Source organism: Podarcis cretensis (genome assembly GCF_951804945.1).
Source record: "Podarcis cretensis genome assembly, chromosome: 2".
Lineage (NCBI taxonomy): Eukaryota > Metazoa > Chordata > Lepidosauria > Squamata > Lacertidae > Podarcis > Podarcis cretensis.
This window is the reverse complement of record NC_137171.1, coordinates 23,675,467-23,697,517: the sequence shown is the minus strand read 5'-3', so window position 1 is coordinate 23,697,517 and position 22,051 is coordinate 23,675,467. Positions and strand designations below refer to the sequence as shown.

The 22,051-nt window shown below is 42.3% G+C and overlaps 1 protein-coding gene and 1 long non-coding RNA gene across 4 annotated transcripts in view; one reads left to right on the top strand and one right to left on the bottom strand.

Annotated features, from left to right (window-relative positions):
• Positions 1–22,051, top strand: part of PRKCA (protein kinase C alpha) — a 198,689-nt gene that overhangs the window by 62,660 nt on the left and 113,978 nt on the right. For all 3 annotated transcript variants that reach the window (XM_079965446.1, XM_079965445.1, XM_079965447.1), the window contains exon 3: positions 19,599–19,681. In XM_079965446.1, the coding sequence (XP_079821572.1) occupies positions 19,599–19,681 (83 nt within the window). The remainder of the gene's footprint in view (positions 1–19,598; positions 19,682–22,051) is intronic.
• LOC307210151 overlaps positions 1–22,051 on the bottom strand; it is a 113,756-nt gene that overhangs the window by 6,180 nt on the left and 85,525 nt on the right. The gene's annotated exons all lie outside the window — the stretch shown is intronic.

Sequence of the window (22,051 nt, the reverse complement as noted above, 5' to 3'; positions counted from 1 at the left end):
CAGACGTCAAAGGTGCCAGTGCTTGGTGTATTTCCAGGGGGAAGGGACAGTAAGAAGGGAACCCCTTCCCCCAAGATCTAATGATGATCTGGAACTAATAGAATGAATCACCTCGAGAAGCTCTTTCCCCAAAGCCCCACTGTAGTTGCAGTCCTCCTTACTGCTTCGTAAACTGCCCTTGAAACTTTTGGCTGCAGTTCATGGAGGTGTATTGGAAAAAATGGAATTTGGAGAAGCCCCGTGACATGTGCAGAAGCTTCTTTGGAATTTGATAAGACATCTCCTGTGAAGCTGAATGTGAAGTAAAGAGGGCAGTTTATGCTGGGGGTTGTAATTGGGTGAGAGACTGCTCTCTTTTCAGGAAGCTGTGTGTACCTCTGGTCACAGGAACTATCCCTTTGTTTAGGGCTGCCATATGTTCGGAACTTCCCGAACATATCTGGGATTCATCTGCTTGGAAAACCCAGGTGTATGGCCAAAAAAAAAGAGCTCAGTTTTTATCTTATTTTTTTGAGATATTGCAAAAGAAGCTCAACAACGTTGACAAAAAAAGCTCAATAACTTTGCTCAACAACTTTTGTGTCCAGACTTTTTGAAATATACATAAAAGAAACTATACATTTGAATGAACTTTTAATTCACATCATTCCTAGTGAGGTTGGCGGAAAGCCCTTTGCTTTCCAAGCCTCTCTATATTCCTTATTCTGTGAACAAACAACTAGAGCAAACATTGTGATTAGAGTGTTTGGAAAAGAAGAATAAGGAAACTTTAGATCCCTGTAGTTACAGTTTCTCAGTTGTAGAGATAAGGCATGAGGACCAATCCTAGCTGGTCAATATTGACTTCTCAGGATACAATCCACTATCACACACAGGTCTGGGAAATACAGTGGTACCTTGGGTTAAGTTCTTAATTCGTTCCGGAGGTCCGTTCTTAACCTGGAACTGTTCTTAACCTGAAGCACCACTTTAGCTAATGGGGCCTCCCGCCGCCACCGCACGATTTCTCTTCTCATCCTGAAGCAAAGTTCTTAACCCGAGGTACTATTTCTTGGTTAGCAGAGTCTGTAACCTGAAGCGTATGTAACCTGAAGCGTATGTAACCTGAGGTACTACTGTATACCCTGGTGAATTACTTTGTGGTGTTTTTGTTTTTTAAAATAAATGTTCCCTTGCAGTGTTTCAACTTTGCTGTTCCCCCATGGGTATGCATTTGTACATCTGAGTTGGGCAGCTGTTACTACATACGTGCAAACTTGTGTGTGTGTGTGTGTGTGTGTGTGTGTGTATGCTGTTTTACAATTGTAAAGTTACTTATGAAGGAAATCAAACACAACAATCACATTCTTCCTCTGCAGCTGTTGTTTGGTGTAGATGCATGGCAATTTCATTTCTGGCAATTTCTGTGTGGCAGATAGTTCATACACTGTTGAAGAACAAGTTTTTCCTTCTGAGAACTGTGTAGTTCCCGTGATTCATGCATACTGTTTTCAAGCTGCTGCTACTGCTGAAACTTGAAGGCTTACGGAGTGTTTTGGAATGTACTGTTTTGGTTAGGAATGCTGTAGACATCTTGACCCTCATTACCTTTATGCGTTTGGGGGAGGTGGGGAACTCTACCTTCTTGTATGGCTTGTACAACCCTAAATTAATGCTTGACAAACACTCAAAGATTTAACCATGGCATATGTTATCCAGCAAGCTAATTATCTCTTTTTGGGAGCAAAGCCTTCTCTCCTTGCTGATTTGATTAACCAGCCGCAGCAGCAGCTGGCAGATCTGAATAGCCGAGTTGCAGTCAAGAAAGGTCAGAAACGTAAACAATTCTCATGCTCAAAATGTTTTATTACTGAAAGGCTGTAGAACTGCTCGTGAAAGGGCAGAGTAGCAATTCACTGCTACAAAAATACTGGGAGTAGCCTGAAGTCTGAAAAGTTGTACCTGGCGGGTGCTAAGAAATGCCCACTGTTTTTAGCTCAGAAGAAAGTTCAAAACACAAAGCCTGCAGGATCATTCAGTGCAATAAAACACCTACATTGCAACGACACAGAAAATTAAAAAGGAGGTCAACAAAAATGAAATAGTGATAAATGAAAGAATTAGTAGCCTTGGTGTGACCTTCTGTCAAATCTGACCCTGTGGTTCCCCTGTCCAACAGTAGCTGCTCCTCTTCCCCTCTTTGAAGTAGGAATCAGGAAGCGAAGAGTTTGCAGGGCTCAGATCTTTCAAAACCATTTTGGGAAGAAGATACAGTGGAACCTCGGGTTGCGGACGTAATCCATGATGGAGGCACGTCCGCAACCCGCAGAGTTTGCATCCTGAGGAGCTGGTGCTTCTGCACATGCGCAAAGCGCGATTTAGCGCTTCTGCGCATGCACGAGTGGCGAAACCCGGAAGTAACCCGTTCCGGTACTTCCAGGTTTCCCGCGGTCCACAATCCAAAAACATGTAACCTGAAGCGTCCGTAACATGAGGTATGACTGTATAAGGCATGGAAGGGAGAGGGAAACCTGGGGAGCAAAGAGAGTAATTGCGGGAAAAGGCCAATGGACTTCTTGCACCTTATCCCCTATTATAGTGGCCCATTGGCAAAGCCAGGGGCCAAAGGTGATGGTGGAGATTTATAAATTTTCATTCAGGGTTGTTATGAGTTTAACATCTAGTTCAAACTGTTGAGGTTGCGTATGGCTCCGGCGTTTCTGAAAATGTGAAACCTCTACTAATAACAGTTAGGCTGGCCAAGAAGGCAATTACATCGTGCTTGGCCTGTCCTGAAGAAAAACGCTGCATTGTATTCCCTATTCCCATGCTTCCTTCTTCCTAGCAATAAGTCTGTCATTTTCATGTGGAAAATATTTTGAAAGTGCAGCTTCCAAACTGACTGGAACAATGATTCAGCTGTGCCCAAAGGCTGCCTACACAGGAAGCCCTTCTTTCATCACCCCTACACCAGGTGGCAATGGCAAAACGTTCCCCTTGCTGTGTATGAATCTCATCTGCTATGTGAGGACGCAAGTATTTAACTCAGGGTGAAAATTAAAGTCCATCTCAAAAAGTTTACACTGGGTTACAAACTATATTTATCTGGGTTTTTTTTTTCTCATCTTAAGTATTCTGTAAGGCAAAAGCATGATGACTTTACTAAGAATGCCAACTGGAATTCAAAGCGAACTGATACAAAACATAGGAAAACAGAAAGCTGTGTTATAACCAACTCAGGCCATTGGTCTACCTAGCTAAGTATTGTCCACATTGATTGGCAGCCGCTCTTCTGAATTTGAGACAGGATTCTGTTCTATTCCCTACCTGGAGATGCCAGGGACTGAACTCATGCATGCAGTCCTTGTAAGCCACATAGATTTCAAAAGGAGTGCCTTGTCTGTCGCAAATCATAAAGACCCTGCAGTTCTTCTGCATTAGCTTTTTGCTTTTTGCGTTGTTCCTATTATTCCTGAGGACATTGCCCCCAAACCATTGCATTACACCAGAAGGTATAGTGCTGTGGGATTTGCTTAAAAAGCAACAGCTTATTTGGAGATTCTATAGTAGTGGTAGTGCAGTTTTTTCGGGTATGAAATGTCTCACCTGGTTTCGAAGTGTGGTTGTACATGGTTGGTGATCCATTAACTCTGTGTCTTTGTATTTTCTGGTTCGTGACCCAACCTCTGTTTCTTAACTTCCTGTTCCTCTGACATTACATTTCCACATAGCTGTCATGAATTCTAGTAACCCTTCTTCCTTCTCTCAAATGAAAGTTTTTGCTGATATGCACATATGCCCATTATGAAAGAGAAAGAAACTCTTCACCCTCTCTGGAATATATCTATTCTTGAGTGTTATTTCTAAGGTACTAGATTGTGTATAAACAGCACTGAATGCGCTTAGCACTAGGTAAAGGTAAAGGTACCCCAACTATTAGGTCCAGTCACGGATGACTCTGGGGTTGTGCGCTCATCTCACTCTATAGGCCGAGGGAGCCGGCGTTTGTCTGCAGACAGCTTCTGGGTCATGTGGCCAGCATGACTAAACCACTTCTGGTGAACCAGAGCAGCACATGGAAATGCTGATTACCTTCCCGCCGGAGCAGTACCTATTTATCTACTTGCACTTCACGTGCTTTTGAACTGCTAGGTGGGCAGGAGCTGGGACTGAACAACGGGAACTCACCCCGCTGCAGGGATTTGAACCGCCGACCTTCTGATCAGCAAGTTCAGTGGTTTACACCACAGCGCCACCTGCTTAGCACTATTACGTCATTAATAGCAAAAAAGAAAAAAACACTTCCCCCTGCGTTTAGGTTACCGGAAGCATGCTGAGCTGTTAATTTGCTGGATCCTCTTGTTATCTCTACAAGTAGGAACAAATTTGGGAGTGCATGCTAGCTTCACACAACTGGAGGTAAGAATAAATTCTACTTTGTCCCATGAATAGGGCTGGCCCATACATGAGGCAAAGTGAGGCGACCTCCTCAGGCAGCAGCATCCCCAGGGGCAGCAAATCCAGCCTGCAAGAAATATATTGCTTGTTACAGTAATGGCTGTGGCATGCATACCCCATGGAGGCTGGATCTCCCTCTTCCTCGGCAGCCTCCCCAGTGCCACCACTATTGTAGCATCTCGGTGAATGGGAGGCATTGCTGGTCTCTTCCCATCTCCCTAGAGAGGGAATGGTGGGGCTGCTCTCTGGGGTCTCATGCATGATTCAGAGTGGGCCCCTATCTCCCTCTCCCCCATGACAGCCTTTGATTTTCACTTCAACCATTGGGTCATGTTGATTTGATTTCCTGCCTTGTTCCTGATGTAGGTCTCTACTCACTCCTTCCCTGGAGAGAGGGGCATTTTGAGGATTGCCTCAGGTGCTGAAGTGTCTTAGGCTGGTCTGGCCCATGACCCCACTTTCTGGAAGGGCAACATTGTTTTTGGTCATTGAAGTGTAGAACCTGGGTATTCTGGGTGTGTGTTTTGCTATGTAGTACTTGAGAAGATGTTGCAGTGTGTGTGTGTGTGTGTGTGTGTGTGAAAGCACATCTCTCTCTTTCTACATGGCCAGACTTCTTTTTGTTGTTATTTTATTTCAATATTTTGGCTCGTGTTAATGATTGGCTACCAGGCTTTAATTGCGGGGCTCATTAAGGGCTAACTCTTCAACTATAGGCCTGTGTGCTTTCAGAAAACGAGTGATGCCTTTCCAATATAATTAAAAAGTGGTGATTCCAAGATAGTAGTAGATTAGGCTACTGTAAAGTATCTAAAGACCTCTGCTTCAATCTGGTTAATGTCATGCAGAACATGGAAGATAGCTGTTAACAAATCAGATGCTGATTGTAAGTTGCTTAGCAATCTCATTCCCTTTGCAGATTGAGGAAATTGAATGACCAATTTTAAGTCTCACATCTGAAAATGGTCTTATTTGTCAGCTGATTTTTGTGCTTCACATTGTTCGTGAAGCTAGCACACGGCTTGGCCTGTTGTCTCACTCTGTCGTGAAGGAAGTGGGACTGACTGAAGTGGCAACTATAGGAAATGATGCTTTTCTCCTACTACTTGAGAATAACATATGAATCTTAGTCAGTATACATTTCATAAAGATTAATAAGGTAATAATAATTGGACTCTGGAAATGCGAAGTGAAATTCTGCACAGTGCATTCTATTTTATTTGATGGGGTTTCCTTCACAAAAGTGTTGCAGTTTATGGAGGTAATAAGTTAAATGCATTTCAGGTGTCAAGAAGCCTTTCCATTTTATTAACGCTCTGAATGAGCAAGTTAATCCCTATGTCATATTCTTATGAGTATAACATTTTATATCTTTGAAAGAATAGAGATGTAAAAGGGGAGAGGCAGGGAGCCAGAAAGTCCCTCTGCCTTCTCTTTTTTAAAACTTTTGGTCCCACGCTGCTTCTTGTTTTTCTTCCCACATCCTTGTCTCCTCATCCTTTTGACTCCCAGCACCTAGCCAGCTTTCCTGAAGACATAGTAACACCATTTGGCTGACATAGTAACACCATTTGGCTTATCTCATAGGCATCCAATGTTGTTAACTAAAACTCCCACCAGCCAATGGACAGGGATGATGGGAGTTGTAGTCTGGCAACATCTGGAGGGCACCCCGATGGCTACTCCTGGCTTACCAGACTGACTGTAGGATTGCAGTATAAGTGGCTGGTAAAGGTTTTGGCATCATAACCATATGTATTATTGATTTTGTGAATTGACCAGGTAACAAGCTTGATACCTTCATCTGATAAGGGGCTTATCTTGGGGTGGGAAACCTCTGCCCTTGGCCAACCAGGCTGTTTCCTCCAAACCACTTGTCCCATTACTTGATGTCATTTGTGACATCAGCCAACAGTTGGGATGGCGGTGTTTGGTTGTGCATTGGCTGCTGGTGGCTGTTGCCAGCAAGGAAAAGGCACCTGCAGCCAGAGCAGCAAAATACAACCTCAGTGCAGAAGCTGCTGAGCGGAAGTTAAATGCTTCTCAGTTTGTTTGAGTGTGCCTCAAACATAACCAAGGAAACAAGCATCAGCAGTGCTTGAGGTAGCCCCCCCTCTCGCAGCACATCTGCCAAAAGTAGGTTTCTTCTCTCTGATTTTTGGAGATCCACTTCTAGAGGGATTCTCTCTCTCACCCCCCTTTTTTCTCTCAGTTAGGCATAGCAGCATGAATTTGTATATATATTAATGGGGACTCCATGAAATAGGTCCTATATCATGATGTCCCCATGAACAGGAATAGTGACTGAACTGGGCAGATGTTGGTGGATTGCTCATTTTAATGAGAATAAACACAACCAAGATCTGGAAATTTGTCCAGCAAATGCTTTTGTGTTTTACTTAATCTGTTGATTAAATAGATTGCTTTGATATCAAACAGATTGTGTTTTGAACATCTCTGTTGGGGAGATCTGATCTTAAAACATACGTGTTCTGAATGACAAATAAATAGTGCAGTGCAAATCATTACTGTGTAATTGCAAAATACCTCTCTCTTGATTATCCCTCATCATGTAATTTCGGCTTCCTTTTTCGCTTTTTGTTTTGTTACTATGGTTTTTCCAGAAAAAAAGAGGTTTCTTTCTTCAGAGAAATACTTCGTTCAAACTTTAGGTCTAGAAATGATTGGGAGGGACTATAACATTTCTAATCAGAATTTAGCTATGCTTATGTTTCCTCATTCAGTGGTTCCCAAAATTGCTGAGAGACTTGGCACACCTCTTAATGAGTTTTCTACTTGCCACAATTGTAATGCACCGTCCTAAATCTTATATGATTTTTAATTCACAGAATTGTAGGGTTAGAAAGGGATCCCCAGTGCCCATCTAGTCCAACCCCTAGGAAGGCTGGAAACATAGCTAAAAAATCCACCCAACCTTTGCTTAAAAAACAACTTTTTAATCATCTGCTCTAGGACGTTTCCAGGTATTGATGCCAAACTGACAGGTTGGTAGTTGTCTGGATCTGCCCTCTCCCTTTTGAAGATGGGGACAACATTTGCCCACCTCCAGTCTGCAAGGACTTCATCTGTTTTCCAAGAATTATTAAAGATTATAGACACAGGCTCTGATGTTACACCTGCAAGTTCCTTTAGTACCCTTGGAAACAGTTCATCAGGCATGGAGATTTGAATTCATTTAAAGTAGCTAGATGTTCCCTTGCCAACTCTTCTCCTATTTTGGCTTGCACCTCCCTCTCTGCTCCATTTATTCCAGTATCACCAGGTTGGGTGCTGTTTTCCTTTCGGGAGAAGACAGAGACAACCTAGGTGTTGAGCAGTTCTTCCTTCTTTCTGTCACCCAATAGCATTTATTCACCTTCTCCACACAGAGGACTTATTACTTCCTTGTTCTTCCTCTTGATTCAAACATCCTTTTATTATTTTCAACCTCTCTTGCAAGCCTGAGCTCATTCCGAATTTTAGCTTTCTTGTATATTGTATTCTACACATTATGATTTGAATACTGTAGAAATAATAAATAAAAGAAGCAATAAACATAAAGTTAAAATTCAGTATGAATATTTCATCCAGTGGATGTGGTATCTTCCATCTTCAACCACAAATCCACAGATGTTCTGCAGACTGCCTGAATGAAGCTTTCAAACCACAGTTTGGGATCCCCTGCCTAGCCGATACTTGTATATTGCTTTAACTACGTGGGTAGCCGAAGGTAACCAGGACATCTATGAAAATTTCTGTTTGATAACTCCTGGTAAGAAAAGGATGAGCCTGAAAGATAAATGCCTTGCTTTGTATTATAAATTGTACGATCTCTTGTCCTTTTGTCCCCTTTTTAATGCTCTTTTTATGCACTTCTGAAGCCTGGTCCTCATTATGTTTCCTCAAAAGTGTGTTTCGCTTTGTCCAGTGGGACTTAACTCTCAGCTAAATCTGCATACAATCACAATCTTAAATTGTTTTCATTTTCTCCTAGCAAAATGTTAACTTTTCTCATCTTGGGTTAAAATGAAGATGTTTTTGGCATTTGAAATTCCCCTGTGCTTTTCCTTTCTGGCAATTCTCCTTTCCATGACTCAACTGCTGAACTATCATTTTCAAAAGATGGTTAGCCTGATGCAATCAAACTATTTTAGCAGCAACAGTTTGAGCAGTGACTTGCGATGCTCCATGCAGTCTTCCCCTGGCAAGCATAACTTCTCCTACAAGAGAACCCCTCACCCCTGGCATGTGTGCCAATGCCGTGGTTGGTGCTGATTCCCTTTTGTATAGGAGCCACACTTGTGAATGCAGATTCTTAGGCCTTGGCCTCAAATGTTCTGGAATATGACAGGTTACCTGGGCTTGAACTTTGATGTTGCTCTTAGCACATATTCACATATGTTGTCTATTTTTATGCTAACACTTACCTGCTTGGAGAGCCAGTGTGGTGTAGTGGTTAAGAGCGGTGGACTCGTAATATGGTGAACTGGGTTCGCGTCTCCGCTCCTCCGCATTCAGCTGCTGGGGGACCTTGGGCTAGTCACACTTCTTTGAAGTTTCTCAGCCCCACTCACCTCACAGAGTGTTTGTTGTGGGGGAGGAAGGGAAAGGAGAATGTTAACTGCTTTGAGATGCCTTCGGGTAGTGATAAAGCGGGATATCAAATCCAAACTCCTCCTCCTCCTCCTCCTCCTCCTCCTCGTCTTCTTCTCATAACCAGAGCTCACCCCCCAGCTGGAACTCACCAGAACTCAGTTCCAGCACCTCTCAGGTTGATGCCATTGACATTATAAGTTCAGGGTGAGTTCTGGCACCTCTTTTTCTAGAAAAATAGCACTGCTCATAACTGCCATTGTGTTTGCGTGGCCCCTATCCCCAGTTGTATTCTGGAATAATAATAATAATAATTTATTATTTGTACCCCGCCCATCTGGCTGGGTTTCCCCAGCCACTCTGGGCGGCTTCCACAAATACCAAAAATACACTAATATGTCATACATTAAAAACATCCCTGGAAGGGTTAATTGGAAGAGGAGAAGGATAACTGGTGGTTTATAGCTGCTATTTCCTCGTCATAGGACTCCAGGTGTCTGTAGCTTTCTGCAGTATGTTCTTCTCTGTAACTCTTTGCCATTGTTCCCCAATCACTAGCTTTCCTTTTCCTTCTGTGGTCAAGTGAGGCGGGGCACACACGTTGAGCATTTTAAAGGTGACTTGTGTTCCCTTCAGTCTAGACAGGCGTAGGGGTGTGTTTGTGTATGTATGTGAAAGAGATACTGAGATTGTCTAGCTGCTCCAACCCTAACATGCTAACTTGACAATTTTTCTAAGTCTTGTTCAGTATTAGAAACCCAGATAGATAAGAGAAGCACCAATTGGATCCTTAAACCAAGGTTACAGTTGCCAAAAAGGAATGCCTAGTTGCCATTTTTTGGGTCCGATGTCTCAAAAGTGGTATTTTTCAATATGACTTTTTGGTTCCTGAAATCATTCTGTCTGTACGACTAAATAACTGTTGATATATAATTTTTGTACTGTGTCTTTTGGGCCTATGGACCACAATAAAGTTCTCTGTGTGTGATAAAATATAACAGATAGAATTCTACAGGACATGTTCCCAACCAAAGAAGAATGGTAACTTAAGCTGACAGAATAGGCACAACTTGCAGACTTAACATATAGAATAAAGGAACAAGAAGAACATACATTTAAAGAAGATTGGGAAACATTCATTGAATATATGGGAAATAATTGTGAACAGCTGAAAACATTGGCAGCATTAAGATAAATTCAACAGTGTAAACAAGTTTTGATGGATGCAGTAATGGAATACTGAATGGTATAGTTTTTGTAAAATATGCAGGGATTTATGATATGTAAAATGAACCATGGAAAAATAAGGGAAGTCATTGATATCTTAAAATGAGTATTTTAAATTGTAAAACAGGAGCATGTTGCTACTGTGTGAAAACAGTCAAGATCCAGGGATCCCCAGGCATGCACCTCCAGATGGTGGAGATGTCAGGTGACATTCTGGTGCCCAGGAATCTTCACTTGATCACAAGTGGCCGATAGCCAGGTGTATCTGGTGCCTGGCAAATTTCAAATGCTAGTCTTGTGCTGTATAGACTCCTGGTATAAATGGCTTGAAGCGGTACAGTTCTTTAGATGTAATGTAGTGGCTAGATCTGTTGTGCCAGCACTGTTACTTCCCTTGATCTAGATGCTATACTCGTATTGATGCAGCCCAGAATTGCATTGGCTTTTTTAGCTGCCGCGTCACACTGTTGGCTCATGTCAAGTTTGTGGTCAACCAAGACTCCTAGATCCTTTTCACATGTACTGCTCTCAAGCCAGGTGTCACCTATCTTGTATTTGTGCCTCTCATTTTTTTTGCCCAAGTGCAATACTTTACATTTCTCCCTGTTAAAATTCATCTTGTTTGTTTTGGCCCAGTTCTCTAATCTGTCAAGGTCGTTTTGAAGTGTGATCCTGTCCTCTGGGGTGTTAGCCACCCCTCCCAGTTTGGTGTCATCTGAAAATTTGATCAGGATGCCCTTGAGTCCATCATCCAAGTCATTGATAAAGATGTTGAATAAGACCGGGCCCAAGACAGAACCCTGTGGCACCCCACTAGTCACTCTTCTCCAGGATGAAGAGGAACCATTGATGAGCACCCTTTGGGTTCGGTCAGTCAGCCAGTTACAAATCCACTGAGTGGTAGCATAGTCAAGACCGCATTTTACCAGCTTCTTTACAAGAATATCATGGGGTACCTTGTCAAATGCCTTGCTGAAATCAAGGTAGGCTACATCCACTGCGTTCCCTTCATCTACCAGGCTTGTAATTCTGTCAAAAAACGAGATCAGGTTAGTCTGACATGACTTATTTTTCAGAAATCCATGCTGACTATTGGTGATCACAGCATTCCTTTCTAGGTGCTCACAGACTGTTTGCTTAATGATCTGCTCCAGAATCTTCCCTGGTATTGATGTCAGACTGACTGGGCAGTAATTATTTGGGTCCTCTCTTTTCCCCTTTTTGAAAATAGGGACAACATTTGCCCTCCTCCAGTCTGCCGGGACTTCGCCTGTTCTCCAGGAATTCTCAAAGATGACTGCCAGTGGTTCTGAGATCACATCTGCCAGTTCTTTTAATACTCTTGGATGGAGTTCATCTGGCCCTGGAGACTTGAATACATCTAAACTAGCCAAGTATTCTTAGTACTATCTCCTTAGTTATTCTGGGCTGTGTTTCCTCTGCTGAATCATTTGCTCCAAATTCTTCAGGTCGGGCATTGTTTTCTTTATCGGAGAAGACTGAGGCAAAGAAGGCATTGAGGAGTTCAGCCCTTTCTGTGTCCCCTGTTTGCATTTCACCATCTTCTCCTCTGAGTGACCCCACTGTTTCTTTGTTCTTCCTTTTGCTACGAACATACCCATAAAAGCCTTTTTTGTTGCTTTTAACCTCTCTAGCAAGCCTGAGTTCATTCTGTGCTTTAGCTTTTCTGACTTTGTGTCTACACATGCTGGCTATTTGTTTAAATTCCTCTTTGGTGGTTTCCCCCCTTTTCCATTTTTTGTACACATCCTTTTTTAATCTTAACTCAGTTAAAAGTTCTTTAGATAGCCACCCTGGCCACCCTTCCATGTTTCCGTCTCATTGGTATTGCCTGAATTTGTGCTTTTACTATCTCCCTCTTAACAAACTCCCAGCCATAATGAACTCCCTTTCCTTTTAGTATTACTGTCCATGGGATCTCACCCAGCACTTCCCTAAGTTTTATGAAGTTGGCTTTCTTAAAGTCAAGAAATTGAGTCCTAGTATGCTTGGCTGCTCCTTTCCGCTGTATAGTAAACTTCAGAAGAGCATGGTATACACATCCCTGACATATAACGCCACTCCTCCTCCTTTCTTGTCTGGTCTGTTTCTCTGAAATAGATTGTATCCCTCCATTATTACATTCCAATCGTGGGACTTATCCCACCAGGTTTCAGTGATGCCTATTATGTCATATTTAGTTTGCTGTACCAAGAGCTCAAGCTCATCTTGTTTATTTCCCATGCTTTGCGCATTAGTGTACAGACCTTGAAGTCCATTAATCATTCCCCCGTGTCTCTTATTTAAGGATTTTTTCCTCCCACCACTAGGTCTGTGTGCTGTTTGCTCCATTTCGTCTATGACATTTGGATGATCATCTTCATCAATTGATAGACTCCTACCTTCAGGAGCACTGTCTCCCTCCCCCACATTAGTCAGTTTAAAGCCCTCCTGATGAGGTTTCTGACATTCCTCCCAACCGTTGTGAGGTGCAGCCCATCGCTTGCCATCTTCAAGAAACTGCAGTCCGTGATCTAAGAATCCAAACTGTTCCTGTTTACACCATTTGCGAAGCCAGCTGTTCACTTCCACTATTTTTCCCTCTCTCCCTGGGTCACGTCGTTCAACTGGGAGGACAGATGAGATGACAATTTGTGCATTTAATTGCTTCAGTTTCCTGCCCAGAGCCTCGTAGTCTCTTTTGATCTTCTGGAGGCTATTGCTTGCAGTGTCATTGGTTCCCACATGAACCAAGAGGAAGGGGTATTTGTCAGTGGGTTTTATGATTCCTTGCAGTCGTTCAGTTACATCTTGGATCTTAGCCCCGGGGAGACAGCACACTTCCCGAGACATCTTGTCAGGCCCACAGATCACTGCTTCTGTTCCCCTCAGTAGGGAATCCCCTATCACCACTACACGCCTCCTCTTAGGTTTGGTGGGGGTTCTTCTGTGAGCTGTCCGTTCCAAGGTCACCTGCACATTCCCTGAGGACTGACTTTGCTGCTCGTCTTCATATACCTGATCGACTGTAATGAGGGAGAGATCCTCAAATGGAGTCTGCTCTTCGTCTTCCATGCTAGGGGAGAGGACCTCAAAGCGATTGTGTATTTCTAAACAATCAGAGCGAAGCCTGGGCCTCCTACTTCTTTGAGTTACGTTTCTTCATATATCTGGCTCCTGTGTTGGTGAACTAGCCTCCTTCTCAGGGGAGTCCCCTGTCTCTTCCTCGGTGGAGACGGTGTGCTCTGTTGCTTCCAAGAAGAGCTCCAGCTCTCTAATTCTTTGGAGCGTAGCTACACGTTCCTCCAGTTGCTGGACTTTGTCTTCTAAGAGGGCAATCAACATGGAATTGCTGCAGGTAAAGCTGCCTGCAACCTTTGGCAAGATGGCAAACATTGCGCAGGAACCACAGGCAACTGCAGCTGTTCCCTCATCCTCCATCTTGAGAACGTGTCGTTGGGGGTGGCTACAGCGGTCCTCCATCATAAAAAGCGTGAAGACAGGACAAATAACTCCCCCCCAAAAAAACCTAGGTCTCCCCCAACAAACGTTTGAGACTAGCTCCCCTAAATCTAAAAGATGGATCAAACTGCCACAGCTAATCACCTGCCTCAACAGAAATCCTGCCCCCTCTGACTTTTGCACAGGGAGAGCAGCTAATCAGCCACAAAGAAACACACACACCAAACCTGCCTCTTCCACCCTAGGTGAACTTTTGCTTTCATGTCAGGCTGAAACCTCTTAACTTCCCACTGTTCTGTGCAAGGTGAAATCTATTGGCTGCTAAATTAATCTGCGGGTTTCTGGTGTTAATGCTTTTTGTACATCAACACATCAAACATTTGAGATGGCAAAGATTTGAGAACAAATCGTATGTTTGATCTATTTCAGGTGAATCTGCAGCTGGGTATTCCTTGGTATTAAATTAAAATTTGTGTAATGTGCTTTCACAAATATTTATTCATCCCAGAAAAATGCTGGCTTCCTTGGTGCAAAATCTAATCTAACCTTACATAAGAGATAGATGTGATGTTTACTATATAGAACTTTTAAATAGTAATAATACTATTAATTACAATTAAGATTAATAAAGGATTACACCACTATTACTATTACTACTGCTACTGGTCTCTCTTGCAGCCCCTTGTGCACCCTCAAAAATCTGCAGCAGAGGTTTGATGGAACCTCTATAGCAGATTTTGTGGGAGCAGGAAAAATAGAGGAAGGATAAGATCCATTGTGCAAGCAGATCATCACCCGTGCAGCTTTGGATACAACCCTTAGTTATAATGCATGGATCCCTTTAAAGCAAGATAAATGAAACTGAATATATTAGGTAGTAGAAGCTTTCAAGATACTTGACGCTCTTTGACAATGTGCCATTTTAATTGGCGAAATAATGTACTAATGCTGTAAGCAGACTCCCTGTTTGGCTTTGGGGCAATTCATATAACCTTTTTTGAGTTCACACGACCTAGGATAGCTCAGCTGGTAGAGCATGGGACTCTTAATTTCAGGGTTGTGGGTTTGAGTCCCACGTCGGGCAAATGATGTCTGCCTTGCAGGGGATTGTACTAGATGACCCTCGTGGTCCCTTCCAGCTCCACAATTCTATGAGTTTCTAGACTTTCCTTCCAGTATCCTTTATTATTACTTATTATTTATTAAATTTCTATACAGCCCATCATCAGAGGATCTCAGGGTTGTTTACAACATAAGAAACACAAAAATACACACCATAGTAACCAATGAAAACAGAACCCCCCTACAGTTTAAAAAGCTATAGATTATTTAATTAACTAAAGGCCTGGGAGAAGATGAATGTCGTTTTACAGGTTACTGGTTGGATACTGCATGGGGTGTATGGATAACTGTGGAGTCACACAGTGTGGTCAGGTGTTCTTGTTGGCTGTGAGAGCATTTGTTATCCCTATCCATATCCCTACCAGTGTTTGCCTTGTGCTTGTGTTTTTCATCCCTGCTGTTTTCTCTGTAGAATACAATATTTCGACCTCCCTCGGGGTGGCTTTACATATGCTTTTGACAAGGACGGATGCCTTCTGAAGAGTGACACAATCCGCTGGAGATCCATGGAAACAAAACATGAATTGCTGCTACATGAATTTCATCTTGTTGAATAGGGTTTTTTTGTTTTGTTTTTTGGTAGAGCAAGAATTTAAGAGTGGCTTTGGAATTCTTCTAGCTTCTTTCAAAGACACAGGTCCAGTGGCATAGCGTGGGGGGTGCAGGGGGGGCCATCCGCACCGGGCGCAACATTTGGGGGGGGGCGCTCGCACTCGCAGCTCTCTGCCCCTACCTGGCTCACTCACTCTCTCTCACTGCAGTGCTGGCTGTGCGAATCCGATCCGAGCTGCCGGGTCGCCGCCCACTGTGGAGGGGGAGGGTGCCAGGCGTGCGTTGCGTTGCGGAGCGGAGAGAGAGCGAGGGAGGGACTATCTGGGGGAGGGACAGTGCTGCGGCCGCCCAGCGCAGCGCTGAGCGCGGGAGAGAACCACACCCGACCAGCCCAGGCAGCAGCAAGAAGAAGCTGGCAGCGGCGGCAGGTTAGGGGTTAGGGGCGCAAATTACTTGCCTTGCCCCAGGTTAGGGGGCGCAAATTACTTGCCTTCCCTGGGTGCTGACAACCCACGCTACGCCGCTGTACAGGTCTATTATATTTTAGAGTTCACTGGATATTGAAAGGCTGGCTGACACTAAATTCAAATCCTCACTAAGCTATAACGCTTTTAATTGTGCAGGCTTGCACTAACTAGTCAGTTTCAGCAATGCCTACCTCACAAGCTTATTGTGAACAGAAAATGGTATAACTACAGTGGTACCTCTGGTTACATACTTAATTCGTTCCGGAGGTCTGTTCTAAACCTGAAACTGTTCTTAACCTGAAGCACCACTTTAGCTAATGGGGCCTCCCGCTGCTGCCACGCCACTGCCGCACAATTTCTGTTCTCATCCTGAAGCAAAGTTCTTAACCTGAGGTACTATTTCTGGGTTAGCAGAGTATGTAACCTGAAGCATATGTAACCTGATGTGTATGTAACCCGAGGTACCACTGTACATGTACGTAGCTCTTGGTTTTTTGGAGGAGTGGTGGGATGTAAATGAGATAATATAGACAGACGGATGTGCATATTCACATCAGTAAAGCTGATTTTATCAGTAAGGTTATATCTGCGCTGCCAAATTGACCATGCACCCTAGTTAATTGGTCTCTCTCCGTTGACTTAATCTCAAATCCTGCACTGAATTGATCATAAGAGGGTCATAGGAGAGCCATTTTCATTAGCTATCTCACTTCGTAAAGGAAGTGGCATTTTGAATTATGCATTTGAAAAGTGAGTTTAAGAAAGAAAGCCGTTAATTCATTGATTTGACATTTATATAGGTTCCAATACTGATTCGGAAGGCAGGGAAAAGAAGTACAGTAGTGATCAGTAGTGATTTCAGCCTGCTTTAAAAGCCCCCCCCCCCGTCACCATTCACAACACTTTTCCACATGAAACATTGAGATAATCAAAGGTTTTTGTGACTGTGCATTTGCATTTTTTCTTTTGACTTCCTTAGGAAACAGTCTTTCAGTGCTGGCATCTTACCTTAGTTGTCTCATGTATTCTTCCACTCGTTTTATACAGATGTGTTTGGAGCACCATTCCTAAGTGTTGACTGAGAAAGAGGTTTATAAAAGAGTGTATTTCAGCAACCTGGAATGCGTGTGATTGTGTTGCAGTTTTCTGATTAAAGATGGTTGCCCCTATTTCTAGCAAAGTCTAAATCAGGCTTCCTCAGCCTCGGCCCTCCAGATGTTTTTGGCCTACAACTCCCATGATCCCTAGCTAGCAGGACCAGTGGTCAGGGATGATGGGAATTGTAGTATCAAAACATCTGGAGGGCTGAGGTTGAGGAAGCCTGGTCTAAATCCTTTCCACATCAGAATTCACAAAACAATGCCCAGACTCTTCGTTTTCCTCCTCTCAAATAAGGACACCCTTCCTCATAGACCAGAGCTGGCTTACCTGTCGCCCTCCATATGTTGAAGGACTCTAACTCCCATCAACCTCATCTGGTATAATCAGCTGTCAGGTTTGATAGGAGTTTGAAGACAGCAACATCTGGCTGGCAAAAGGTCCGCTGCATAGATTCTCACATTATCTTTCAGGAAGTCATTATCATCAAAAGCATTTTTTAAAAAAGAAAAATATAGAGAGAAATGAGAGGAGAGAGATTCATAAGCAGTGACCCAGAAGCTGTTTTTGCTCTGACCTCCATCCACATTCTGCAGGGTGTTCCTTGTAGTACATTCTCCCCTCCCCCCCCCCTTGGTACAATAAGTCACCATATATTTCAGTTTTAGGGTGACCTTGAATGTTAAAATGACTTTAGGCCAGTTCTTAAATAGAAAAGTATTCTTTGCATTTCCAGGAAGGTGCTAACTTTGTATGGAATCTTAAGTTGCAATCCTGTGCAGTTAAGCTGAGACAAGGGATGTGTATCTTTCTTTCTGCGTGCCTGACTTGAGTCCTGATTCGAAAGCTCATACAAATGACTCATGTAGAATGCAACATGTGGCCCTAGAAACTGTAATTTTGCTGCATTTTTGAATTGGGAGTGATTGCGCAACCAAAATCTGATGCAGCACACCTCCAATCGAATCCGACTGAAAATGAAGTATAAGACCAGAGCAAAGAGTCTATCAGCATAATCTCAGAAGAAAACTTTTCCTATGTAGATGTTTCCTTTGGTCTCCCAAGAACCTTATTTAATTGTTTGTTGTGATCCACTAGCCATTTATTTTATGTCACAGTTCAGGTTTAGAATTAATGTAGATATAACAGTCGTTGCAATAGGGCTCCATAGGCCAAGGCTGATCTTAAGCCTTTAGCTAGGGCAATAAACTTATGAACTGAATACGTACAGTTGTTTTACAATCCACCATCTTGTTCTGACAGGTGTCTATGGGAAGCCTGTAAGCAGGACTGGAGTGCAACAGCACACTCTCCCCTCCTGTGGTTTCAGATAACTGATATTTAGAAGCTTACTACCCCTGACAGAAGGGACGCGGGTGGCGCTGTGGGTTAAACCACAAAGTGTAGGACTTGCTGATCAGAAGGTTGGCGGTTCGAATCCCCATGACGGGGTGAGCTCCCGTTGCTCGGTCCCTGCTCCTGCCAACCTAGCAGTTCGGAAGCATGTCAAAGTGCAAGTAGATAAATAGGTACCACTGCGGCGGGAAGGTAAACAGCGTTTCTGTACACTGCTCTGGTTCACCAGAAGCGGCTTAGTCATGCTGGCCACACGACCCGGAAGCTGTACGCCGGCTCCCTCGGCCAATAAAGCGAGATGAGTGCCGCAACCCCAGAGTCGGCCACGACTGGACCTAATGGTCAGGGGTCCCTTTACCTTTACCCCGACAGTGTGATAGAGAATGTAGCCATCAGGATTAGGAGCCATTGATGGCCTTTTGATGATGGTTTTCTACATGCTAAGCAACTAATACCCAGGGTTAACATTTGGCCATGTTGCCTTTCTATCATCATAACAGCAATGTTTTTCAGTAGTTAGATATGCACCGATAGTATGTTAACATGTTATTCAATTACTCTTAAGGATAGAGCCCACCCTAACTTAAGGTTTTGCGGAATGCATCCTGATGTCTGTATTTTGCAAATGTAATTTTATCAATTACACATCATTGCCCAAGAGCATTGGAGAATTGGCAGTAATTGATTTATGTCTATCCTGCCTTTCTACCAAGGTACACAAGATGGCTTCCAACTTGCACAGAGCAATGTATAAAGTCCTACTAAAACAATAAAGCACGGCTAAAGTAACTAAGTAGTGTATACTTTTATAGATATAGCAAAATTGTATCAGAAATAAAAATTCTCCAAAAACCCCCTATCAAATAAATGCTTCTTTTTCATCCTCTGTTGAAGAATGTGGGATACTGTTGCCTGCATGAAAAGTGGTAACTGTAAAATCTCAGGCAAAATAATAATGGGGAATTACTCTGTCTTGTATCTTAATGGGCCATGAGTTAAATGTTTTGGAGTCCTTTGATTGTTTGTTTTGACCACAGCTTGTGTTAAAAAAACAACGAGCAAAATTAGATATACTGTCATTTTACAATATGTGGACATCATGTGTTAGAAGCAATTGCCTGTGCTGAAAGAAGGCTGTGTTTCTTGAAGACTTGAGAATTAATTTTCCCATGATTTGAATGTCTATCAACACTATTCACAAGGCAGCTTATTTCAATTCACTTCAGTAGATTGGCAGTAAACTTGTTAACAAATCTGCAATTGCTTTTTTTCTTCTTTTCCTAGTTTGCTGCTTTGTGGTTCACAAGAGGTGCCATGAATTCGTTACCTTTTCTTGTCCTGGGGCAGACAAGGGGCCGGACACGGATGTAAGTACATTGTACTTTGCTCTCTGATCTGTGTTGATTCATTGCTCTGTTGATGCGTTTTGTTGATGCACGGATGGTAGATATTGGCAGCTTAGAGGTCAGTTAATATGTTCTTTAATAGGTTGCGCTTATTAAGTTTATTCTGTCACAGTCTGTCTTCTCCATGATCACAGGCAATTGCAACGATGAAGCCAATGAGAGACAAGTAAGAGAAAAGCAGAGTTTTGAAGCAAAAAAAAATAAAAGGGAAGGAGAGACTATATGAAAGACAACATATATTATAAAGTCACTTTTATTAATATTGAGAGCAAGTTATAGTCAGCTTTTAGCCATGTCAGACTTCCAACTACTGCACTATTGCATATTTCCAATAATGTGTAACACTATATTCTTCATTCATTCTGAGCCACTATTTTTATTATTATTATTTGGCCAGTCACTGACTTCAGGTAGACACTGTAGCATTCATTGATTTCACAATTTTGTTTTTCAGTGGGGAATAGAAGGTTGATTAACCTCTGTACATCTGACTCTGGAGCTTACACAACAATTTTGATAGCCTGTCTGTTAGAGTAAATGTCTTTGACCTCAGGCTTTTGGGCTTTTCAATCCAGATTTCAATTCTGCATGCACTCAATCCTAAATCTGTTCCATACTGTTTTCTACAAAAAATTTAAACAATACACAATTATTATTATTATTATTATTATTATTATTTAAAAAAGTACACAAGTATTATTATTATTATTTTTATATATATTTATTAAAATTTTTAAACATAATTGCAGAAATAAAAAACAATGAAACATATATCATAACATATTTTCTTAGCTTCATTGGACTCCCTCACATCTCCCGCTCCCACTTGCATCATTGTCAATTCTTACCCGCAATTTATCATCTTGTTTACATTCTTGTATCACATTCATTTAAAATATAATCTAATAATTCTCCCAAAGGTTTATATTTTTTCCTCAATCTCACTTGTCATCCTAATTCCATCTAGTTTAGTGGTGCTCAATTATTTATGATCTAGCATCCTTCTTAACATTCAACCAAATTACAATGCTTTTTAAAATAAATCTTAAATTTCTTCCAGTCTTCTTCAACTTTCTCTTCTCCCAGGTCTCGGATTCTGCCGGTCATCTCGGCTAGTTCCATATAGTCTATCAGCTGCATCTGCCACTCTTCCAGTGTGGGTAGATCTTGGGTTTTCCAGTGCTTAGCGATAAGTATCCTTGCTGCTGTTGTTGCATACATAAAAAATGTTCGGTCCTTCCTTAACACCTTCTGGCCGACAATACCCAAAAGGAAGGCCTCTGGTTTCTTAGTGAAGGTATACTTAAATACCTTTTTCAGCTCATTATATATCATTTCCCAGAAAGCCTTCACTCTAGGGCAAGTCCACCAGAGGTGAAAGAATGTTCCTTCATTTTCTTTACATTTCCAACATTTATTATCAGACAAATGGTATATTTTGGCAAGTTTAACTGGGGTCATGTACCATCTATATATCATTTTCATTACATTTTCCTTCAAAGCATTACATGCAGTGAAGTTCAACCCAATGGTCCACAACCTTTCCCAGTCCTCAAACATAATGTGCCCAATGTCCTGTGCCCACTTTATCATAGCCGATTTAACCATTTCATCTTGTGTATTCCATTTTAACAGCAAGTTATACATTCTTGAAAGTACCTTAGTCTTAGGCTCTAACAGTTCTGTTTCCAACTTCGATTTCTCCACCTGGAACCCTAACTTTTTGTCATTTTTAAAGACTTCTTTAATCTGAGCGTAGTGTAACCAGTCTCGCACTTTATCCTTCATTTTCTCCAAACTCTGCAATTTCCAATTGTCTCCATCTTTTTCTAGTATTTCCCCATATTTTGGCCATTTGGCCTCCATATTGGGTCTTTTTCGGGCCTTAGCTTCCAGAGGTGAAAGCCACCTTGGAGTTTTATTTTCCAATAAAAAGTACACAAGTATTATATACACTTCTGTACATACTTTCTCAAAAACTTGCATTTTGTATGCATTTCCCCCGATCTGCATTCTTATGCCTTCCTATGCATTGCCCTATTTTTGTACATTTTGTGTGTGTGTGTAACATACATTTTTGGACACATTTTTGAACAAAACCCTCATTGCAAAATTTAGGAACATGTGCAATCTGATTGTGAACTGTGTTCTATTTTGTGTCTATGTCTGCATCTTATCTATCTTATCTTTTTGTCTAAGTCTTGGAACTTAGGTCAGTTTGCTTTAAAAAGTGGAATCAACTTTGCCTGATTCATGCTGCAGAATGGAGGGTTGCCTATGTAAATATCCCCCCCCCCACCTAACAGGAGCTTCTGGAGAACAACCAATTAG